The sequence below is a fragment of the Biomphalaria glabrata genome, chromosome 7 (genome assembly GCF_947242115.1).
Source record: "Biomphalaria glabrata chromosome 7, xgBioGlab47.1, whole genome shotgun sequence".
NCBI classification, from domain to species: domain Eukaryota; kingdom Metazoa; phylum Mollusca; class Gastropoda; family Planorbidae; genus Biomphalaria; species Biomphalaria glabrata.
Window position 1 is genome coordinate 41,263,924 of NC_074717.1, and position 9,613 is coordinate 41,273,536.

The 9,613-nt window shown below is 36.7% G+C and overlaps 1 protein-coding gene across 1 annotated transcript; it reads left to right on the top strand.

Annotated features, from left to right (window-relative positions):
- Window positions 1–3,004: 3,004 nt before the first annotated feature.
- On the top strand, window positions 3,005–9,292 carry LOC106062231 (fucolectin-7-like). The gene is made up of 3 exons (XM_056036292.1): window positions 3,005–3,456; window positions 7,642–7,842; window positions 8,912–9,292. The coding sequence occupies exons 1-3, from the start codon at window positions 3,197–3,199 to the stop codon at window positions 9,231–9,233; spliced, it is 783 nt and encodes a 260-aa protein (XP_055892267.1). The 5' UTR covers window positions 3,005–3,196; the 3' UTR covers window positions 9,234–9,292.
- Window positions 9,293–9,613: the final 321 nt, after the last annotated feature.

The window sequence follows — 9,613 nt, forward strand, 5'->3', positions numbered from 1 at the left end:
GGCACTCCGAAAACATGGACTAAAATACATGGCTAAAGGCCGATTACACCTGGAACCCCCACCTTTTTTCTATGTTTTACTAAGCTAAGAGTGCAGGACTCGCCATTATTGTAACGGTCCCTTGAGGAACAGCGCCTAGATTATCGACAGGGTCGTGGAAATCTTATTTCAACTCCGAACTGTGCAATGAGAAAACTCTCGCATTCCGTTAACCAGAGGTGGCCAAGTTGCCAACCTTTAAGTTTCATGCGCCAATTTTGTCACTTCTGATTCAGATGCACCCCTTACTATTCTACAAGTTACAGTCCTTTAAAGTTTTGTACATATTTGGTTTGTTGTACACATTTGTGTATAGTAGATGAGGGGATTTAAACAACAACAACATAATAAAATTTTAGGTCTATTTGTCTAGTCCTCAGTTAAGACCTCAGTTTTTTATCATTTACATGAATGTTTTGTTTTGTTTTTTTGGTCTGATTTTTTATAAATATTTCGGTCAATTTTGGCATGGTATTAGCTAGTAAATAAAATTCCTGTGGAACTTTTTTTTCTAGAAATTGGTTATTATCATTTTTTTTGTGTGAACAGGTTTGCTTTTTCTTGCTTTTTTAGGGGTCATCATCATCGTCATCCAACTCCATTAGAGTGAGGGCTTGAGAGGCTTTAATCCTCTCTTGCAAAAGCCCTGGAGAGAAACCCTGCTGTCTTGCGTAGTGCTTATATGTCACCATACAGGTCTAGAATTTTTGGTTTCCGAGACCTGTCGAGATGGAGATCAGCAAGTCTGGGGCAGTCAAAAAGGATATGAGGCACGGTTTCCTCTTCTTCCCCGCAGCGGGGGCACCGTGAATTTGAGAAATATGAGCCAACAGGCGCATGCACCATACGTTGGCCACCCCTGCCTTAGACACTTCTACGGGAGTCTTGTGTTTCTCTCATTTAGCCTAATCACTTCTTACAGCGATCGTCTGCACAAGAGTGTCACGTTGAGGCAGAGCAGCGTACCCGGGTTGTTCCATACCTAATAAAAATTAGAGTACATGTTAACTCCTTTAGAACTATTCATTTATAAAGTGACATCAATTAAGTCTATTACATCTCTTTTGTAGTGAATTAAACATTACATTTCTAATATTCTTTTTAAAATTAGAACAAAAGTCTAATAAATGTAAGTAGGGCATACTGTAAAAAAAGAAACTGAATTTAATTTTGGTGCATTTTTTTTCTCCCTTCATTGATTTTCGATTTTTATCCATTTGTTCTGTTAAAAGTGTTTTATTTTAATGAGTAGGATTAGTGATCATTAGTCCATCCTAAGGACCTACAAAACAAACAGTTCTGTCTACTGTGTCTGAAGTGGGCAGCAGTGTATAGGTCAACAAACTGGGACAGAGAAAGCGTTTTTGTGCAAACAATTCAATTTTCGATTTTTTTAAAAACTTCCTTTCTTGTACGACTGAATTGACCAGTGCACAGTGCAGTAGTGGCAAGGCTAATTGATTAATACTGCGTGTGTGGGAGAGTGCGTGTGTGGGAGAGTGCGTGTGTGGGAGAGTGCGTGTGTGAGCGTGAGTTGGTATGGAACACTTTTTTTAAGCACCAAAATTTTACATTCTGATTTTTAAAATTTATTTCATCCCTGAGACATAAAATTTAGACAAAATGAAGTGAATATATATTCTGTTAGTTATAAATTTGTTTCAAAAGCTAAAGTGTCATTTCGTTTGATAAATAAATGTAAAAAAAAAAGCACCTTTACTTATCAACTAATCTACATTATTACAATCAAGTAAGCTTGTACTCTAATTCCCTTTAGAGACGTGAAAGATTCAAAAGATAAGACTAAAGATTGGTAAACAAAAACTTCTATCGGACTAAAGTATTTAAAAAAAGAGAAATCGACCGAAAATCAATTCACTAAACTTGTTCAAATATCTGCATAAGAACAAAAAAAAAACAAAAAAATTATTTCTCTCTTTGTTAGGTCTGTAGGGACCCTATTATAGTTTTTTTTTTTAAGATAAAAAAGTAGGAAATCAAGTTCTTATTAACTAATCAATAATAATAAAATAAATCTATAAAATCTTTATTTTCATAATCAAAGGTTCCCCCAAAATCACTGAGCTTCCTCATGTAAAGAAATTATTATTTATACATCAATGATCAATTCAATCTAAGTGTCAATAAATATGTACACCACCATACATGCAAACTTAGCAAGCTATTGACATTACTAAATTAGTTATCGCGAGTATAATGTAGCCTTGGAGTGGATTCACACCCAACCAGCAATCAATGCCAGGCCTAATGTTTGCATGTAACACAGAACGTCAACGGACTGCGAGAAAAAAGCGCAGTCGAAGTTCAATAGCCTATTCCCAAACTGTACGCTCTTGTCACAGAGGTATGTGCGGTAATCTTTACACAAAGTGGGGAAAAAATACTCGCTGCTGGATTTTAGAAAACTCTACAAACAAAAAAAAACCTCTAAAAACAAAAAAAACCTGGACCACACAACATTCCACAAGTGTATCTAATTGTTTTAGTCCAACATAACTAGGAATAAGGTTTCCATCTTAACTCTTTCTCTCCTAATTGACGATACTTTTGTAGATTTGGCTTCCTGAAATTAATTTTTGGTTGATGATCATTAATCTGTGTTATAGAAAAAAAAAGAACATGCATTCTGTTTTAATTCTATACAAAAGAAAATATTTTATGATAATAAAGTTATAGAGATTTAATTATAACTGGAAAGTGAACTTTTAATGAGAAAAATGAATAATTCCATTGGCTCATGGAAAAAATTTACGGAGGGAAAGAGTTAAACAGCAAAAATCCTTTTGGCGTATTCAACATAGCTCATGCAATAGAAAATTTAGAATATGTAATAAGATTTGCCTTGTATATTATCTCATCTCACCTATTGTTTGTAACTTCAAAAAATGATATTTTTTTTAAACGAATGTTTTTGTTTACCTGACACCAGTTTAAAAATGTGAGAATCACTGTCATTGTTTAAATACGCACATAAACACACACACATACTAATTTGTTAAGAACGAACACACACACACAGGTGAGAGACTTCAACATATTAATAAAAAACAAAAGCTTAGATTTCTAACACTAAAGCAAAAGAGCTGTGGTCATTCGAGCGAACCAGCTGATCACTGAGGTTAGTCGCCCATCGAGAATGTTCTCGTGCGTTCTTAGCGTTCTGGCAATGACCATCGTCACACGATCGTCTGCTGTGCTCTACAACGCCGCCCTGTACAAACCTGCGGCGCAGATCTCCACCTGGGAGCCCAATTACGCCTACAAGGCAGTGGACGGCAACAGCGACCCGGATGTAAACCATGGTTACTGTCAACATACTGACCAGCACTTAACTCCATGGTGGATGGTAGACCTACGTGGTCAGTTTATTGTGGAACAAATCAAACTAACCAACAGGTACCGTGAATTGATAATATAAATATTTAATAATTATATGCAATTCTAAAAAAAGAGAAAGTTCCACTTTCAGGCCTTGAGATCTTAAGGGCTGATGATGTTATTGTCATCTGGTTCTTTGGCCAAAGGTTAACGCCATTACTTTACCTAACTAATGGCAGTTACCCATCAGAGTTGGGGGAATTCAGGGGCGCCTTAAAAATCCCGAAGTTCAAAATCTCAGTCTTCACCGAGATTCGAACCCAGGATCCTAGGTTCTGAAGCCAAGCGCTTAACCACTCACACTGCGCCTCCCACATGTAAATATGATTACCCTAAATAAGCAGTTATGTGTTTAAACACTTATAAGTAGGCCCCTATGAAAGCTGTGTAGATCAGCTAGCAACGTACAAATGCTCTCCATGGGAGTAAAGTTTAGGAAAATAGATATATCCACATATGCTGGGGAAGAAAGCTTCCGTTCTGATAGAAGCCTCAAATGTTAGATTTGATTTGAAGCGATTATTAACACTCTTTAGACTTACAACTTCTTTAGACTTACAACTTCTTTTCCTACCTGCTCTTCGTAAGTCACGTTGCAGAATCCAGAACATTTAAGAGTGGGGAAGGGGGGCGGTCAATTGTTGTTGTTTTTTTAGAAATTTCTCTGTTAATATTGAAAATCAATCTGATCTACATTCGTGTTTCGTTTCCATGGCTACAATAATATTGAAATTTTCATTAGTCTAAGTCTTAGTTTGTTGATGATTGGACTCAATCTAAATTTCAATACTATTTGGTGTATGTTTGCGTGTGTGTTGTCTGTCAACTTTCAGTCTAAGCACGTTGTTGAGATGTGTCATTGAGTGTGTGCTAGATTTTATTTTGCTAATGATTTCTGATGTAGCCTTTGAATCGGATTAATGCAGTTTGAGTTTGAGAGAGTATGGTGTTGTTCTGCCTACTGTTGAGTCAGAAACAAGTGACAGAACTTTACGTGTCGATTGTGCGTTTTGAAGTGAGTTAAAGAAATTTGTTTAAATTCTTCAAAATCTTATTTTATTTTGCGTTTCTACATATATGTACATTCACATTGAAAGTTGTATCACTTTCACCTATCTCTTACTTGATCAGACAATATCAACGCCACTCGTTGATCAGAAAACTTGAAAAGGATCAAGATGTCTGTGTGTAGTCGTTCAATGAGCTCTTTATGTTGTGTCTGTTCTATTAAGTGAATGTTTCTGTTGTGTTGTTTGTATACGAGAAAAGAGTCCTTGTAATCACAACACATTTCCGTAAGGATTAATGAAGCAGTCTTAATCTTAGTCTTGAACCATTATTACACAAGATCTGTTGTCCGGCTTTCTGCCTTCGTTTCTGTCTTTGCCTTGGATAGACTTTCATTCAAAGACAGACCTGATCATTCATTCATGTTGTCTTCCCATCGCTTTTTTCTCCCTGCCTCTTCTTATGTTCCCCTGTACTGTTCCTCGAGTGTTATATTGTGTTAACCCTGAGGAACTTGCGATGTGGCCTTAGAGTTTTAGTTTGCGTTTTTTTTTAACTTTATATGCTTGCTAACAAAAGGTAAGTTTGTTTTGTTTGTTTAAAGTTTTCGAGATTTACACAAGAAATTATTGTCAAATTAAGTTATAGTGCTACAATGAATAGTTTGACTAACTGTTGGGAGTTACAAACCAAAGATAAGTCCCACCAACAAAATGTAAACACTATAAAAAGTAAAGGTTCTAAGTTAACAATAGTCTCTGAGATCTGCAGTATCTTTATCACTCCATCTCTTGGTCCCTTTCTACGTAAAACAGATGCCGTCTTTTCAACGAGCAATCAGATCACTATTGGCAATATTATTTAGATGATGTTTGCTTTTGTGATTGATCAGATTGCGATAACTCTTTTTTTTTTGGTCCTATGTATAGATTTGTCGTTTTATGTCCCTTTTTTCTGTTATGTGATCCGCCCGTCCGAGATTGGTCGACTAGTTTAGAGTAGACCTATACCCACCACTAATGACCTAATCTTCTTATCTTATCTTATATCTTACAAACGTTACTTCAATCAGTTAGTTTTTAGACTTAGTTTAATTGGACAGTTTCCTATTTAGAGAATCAAACCTGAATTTATGTTTCATACTTTTGTCTCTGGTTTGATTCATTTTGTTTTTCGCGCGCGCGCGTGTGTGTGTGTGTGTTTCTTTAGCAAGTTTCTAATTACAATATCTTAGAATCAAGACTTCCTGAAAATAAGTATTGTTACGAGCAGATGAGACCTTTAATTATTCACCAACAGACTCGTCTATAAAAGGTTATGAAGACTTTAATCATGATTAACAAACAATACTGTGTCAATTACAACTTCGTTTCCATGACTCCCATGTTAGATCCTTTCTAACCCTTTCAACTCGCAATCGCATCTTCTAGTCAGCTTGTCAACATAACAGTATACAATTAGAAGTCTACAACACAGACCCAAAACAAATAAGCTTTCGGATTCTTCTTCTTCTTCTTCTAGCCAGCTGCCAGCTCTTTTGCAGACTGTGCCAAGGAAAAATAGTGTGCTGTTTTCTTCAGTTGTTCAGCACTGCCGTACAGGGTGTTGGTTATGTTGGGCTGGAGTGGTAGTAGGATCTGCTTAAGGTGGATTAGGAAGGGGCATTCGAAGAGGATATGGTTTACAGGTTTCATAACTTTGGGATTATAAACAAGTCACAGTTACACATTATTATATTTTATAAGGCTGTGGGAAAAAATGATATTGTTATGACCTTACTATTCACACGGCCATTCTAGATAGTGCAGAAGGTGCGCACTATTAGAGACTAGACTAAGAAAGATGTTGACATTAGAAAGAGAGAGAACGAGTTCCGCCCATGTCGAGAGCTCATGAAGATGCTGTGTCCAAGGCAGACGTTGTTTTATGTATGTGTGATGTCCTTGTGTAAATAGATATCGTTGCCTCGTTGAGTTACCTCCCTTCATCTATTACAATATTAACAAGAGCAGATACTAGGTAAACTAATTTTTAAAATTGTAGATTGTATATTTTTTTTGTAGTTAAGTTACGAAATTTTCATTATAAAGGGGCTTAAGTTGTGTTTGCTAAGCGTCTAAAGTCAACACAGAAACCTCTCCCCAAACTGGTCCCCAAAAAAAGAACCATAGCTTTCTGAGCCTGTTATAAGCATGAAAGATGCACTATATAAAAGCAATTGAAACAAGGTTACAAAGACTGTTTGTGTCGAAACACAAACTGAAAATGGGCCACTGAAGTGGTTCAGCCAGGCAGGCAAAAAGGCAGGTGTCAATATTATCAGAATGAAATTCTATCAAAAGACAAATGACAGAAAATAATGGAGAAAAAAAGGTTAACAGATCACGTGGTCCAGCGGTCCACAGACCAAAGAATAGGTGAAAGTGAATGTCAAGTTGGATGTGAACCTGGCCTTACTGATGTCTTATAGGGAATATCTAATTGATCTAATTGTTTTGTAAAGGGTCAACCTCTTACTCTTATTTCTCCAGAATAGAACATCTCCGTAAAAAAAACAAAAAACTTTCTTTTACCCAGACTGACAATTGCAGTTCACGCGTTAATATGAAAAACTACTTATTAATTGTTGTTTTAAATTATGTCTTACTTATATGCATACTAAATAGATTTTTTTGTCTTTAAAAATATAATAAACATTTTTTGTGTGTAAATATAGTACTTTGTATAACAGTACTTACATAACTTAACAATACAAATAATAAAAAAAAAATTGACAAAAAAAATCTACAACCGTTTGCATAAATGTGTTAAAAATATAGTAAATGGTCGCTTCCTTTAATAAAGAGCCACAAATGTTTGTTACTATTAATAGTGAATAGCTATAAAAGGGGTGTATTTTTTATGAAAAAACTGCTCTTATTTGTGATTTAAAAAATAGATTTTTCGCTTTCAGAAAAGAACAAGTAGCCGTTGCATCAGAACTTTGAATAGTCTAAAATAATGTGCTGTCGGATTTTCACTATCTTTTCTAGTTTACGAGATCTAAACTGGACGGACGGACGAACAGACGGACGGACAGCTGGACAGACAGGCCACACAAAACTAATAGCGTCTTTTCCTCTTTCGGGGGCCGCTAAAAAAATTCTAAACATTCTACTATAAAATCATGTTTCTATTTTCTTGTTTGTTGTTTAGACAGGATGGATTGTTTTTAATTGCTGATAGGCTGAGAAACTTTGATATTGATATATTTCAACAAGATCCAAGACAACTTGCCAACTTTCCTGACATAACAGGACAAGTCTGCTACCATCAAGGTCCTACGCCAGGGCGTGGAACGTTTCTCTATAACTGCACTACTCCGATTGTTGGTCGTTATGTACGTCTTGTTATGAGGTAAGTATATTAGAGGACGTATTGAGTGCTATCACGTCCTAGTTTCGGTGGCTGAGCGGTAAAGCGCTTGGCTTCCGAACCGGGGACCGGGGTTCGAATCCTGGTAGCGACTGGAATTTTTAATTTTGGGATACTCGGGCGCCTTTGAGTCCACCCAGCTCTTATAGGCACCTGACATTAGTTAGGGAAAAGTAAAGGCGATTGGTCGTTGTGCTGGCCACATAACACCCTTGTTAACCGTAGGCCACAGAAACAGATGACCTTTACATCATCTGCCCTATAGACCACAAGGTCTGAAAAGGGAACTTTACTTACTTACGTCCTAGTTTAGCAACTTTTTGAATCCACATTCTTTTTGTGAGGTGAAAAGACTATATCTTAGACTTGTTCTTACAATAAAATAATTGGAATGAAGATCGTGCTTCGGGTTGAGAAGTTGCTTGACTTCTGAAGTGATAGGTTACGAGTTCGAAGACAGATTTTAAACGTTTTCACTGAGTCTTTAATGTGTACCTCGGATTTGTTGGGAAAAGTAAAGGCGCTTATAAAAAAAAATTGGGGAGTGTGACACCATTTGGCTTATGGAAAAAAGTTCTGAATGGGGAATAGTAAAATAAGTACAGATACAAATCGAGAGTATATTTTGTTTCATAACCCAAGTGTTAGACGTATACAAACGCCTACAAACTACAAACTGTTTTTCCATCTCGGTGGTCTTCTAAATGAACGTGTTTGAGTGCATTGGAAATTCTGACATCTGAGCATGTCGGTGAAGTCTGTCTATCTAAATATGAAGAGGCAGACAGAGAAAGCGATGGGAAGACAGCATAAATGTATGAACAAATCTGTCAGTGAATACAATTCTTTTCAAGGCAAAAGACGGAGAGAAATGGAGAAAGACGGTCATCAGATCTTGTGTGGTGCCCCAACTGTCATCAGATCTTGTGTGGTGTCCAACGGTCAACAGACTAAAGGATAGGTGATAGGAATATACTTTTGATATTATATACTTGGACGTTAGAAAACTTTCTATTACTTGTCACAAATATTCACGATATTTTTGTTTCAGACTTGGTTTTATTGATAATTTACACATCTGTGAACTAGAGGTACTAGTAAATGGATCCAGCTTTGAAGAGGTTTACTTTAACAAAAAGGAAGACACCAGACTCTCAGGTAAACCCTTGATAACACTGACCACTACGGACTCCAGCTACTGCCTCCAGGAATGTCTTCGACGTAGGTCAACCATCTACTGTACGGCCTTCAACTGGGTCACGTCTACAAGGTCATGTCAACTCTTCAGTGTCAACCCTTTCCTAGACCTGACAGTAAACCTGACATCTGCTGTAGGAACACATTTTTATAGTCAAGATAACTCCTCTCTGTAGATATCAATTAGTTATCTTCCATTGTTTTCGCCTTCTCATTAACATGTACAACTAACATTACAGCCTAAATTAAAACAAATTAAATATTGAATCTATAGTTTACTTCCATCTAAAGTCATCACATTTCAAATGTAAACTGTATTTATAGTGTCCATTTGATGTACTGAGAGGAGAGATACATACAAATGGACCTCATTCACCAATGGCTGCCTGGTCGTGCGGTTTGCGCCCTGGACTGTCGTTCAGATTTATCGATGGTCGAGGGTTCAAACCCTGCCCGCTCGCATCCCCCGTCGTCCTGCGGGAGGTTTGGACTAGGAAGTAATTATCTTCAACTCTGAAGGAACATCCGAAATATGTAAAATATTTTACAAACAACA

Excerpts from the sequence above, each read along its gene's own strand:
- LOC106062231 (XM_056036292.1), top strand. The coding sequence starts at position 3,197 with ATGTTCTCGTGCGTTCTTAGCGTTCTGGCAATGACCATCGTCACACGA. Across the intron at positions 3,457-7,641 it reads CAAATCAAACTAACCAACAG|ACAGGATGGATTGTTTTTAA; the intron begins GTACCGTGAATT and ends TTTGTTGTTTAG. Across the intron at positions 7,843-8,911 it reads TATGTACGTCTTGTTATGAG|ACTTGGTTTTATTGATAATT; the intron begins GTAAGTATATTA and ends TTTTTGTTTCAG.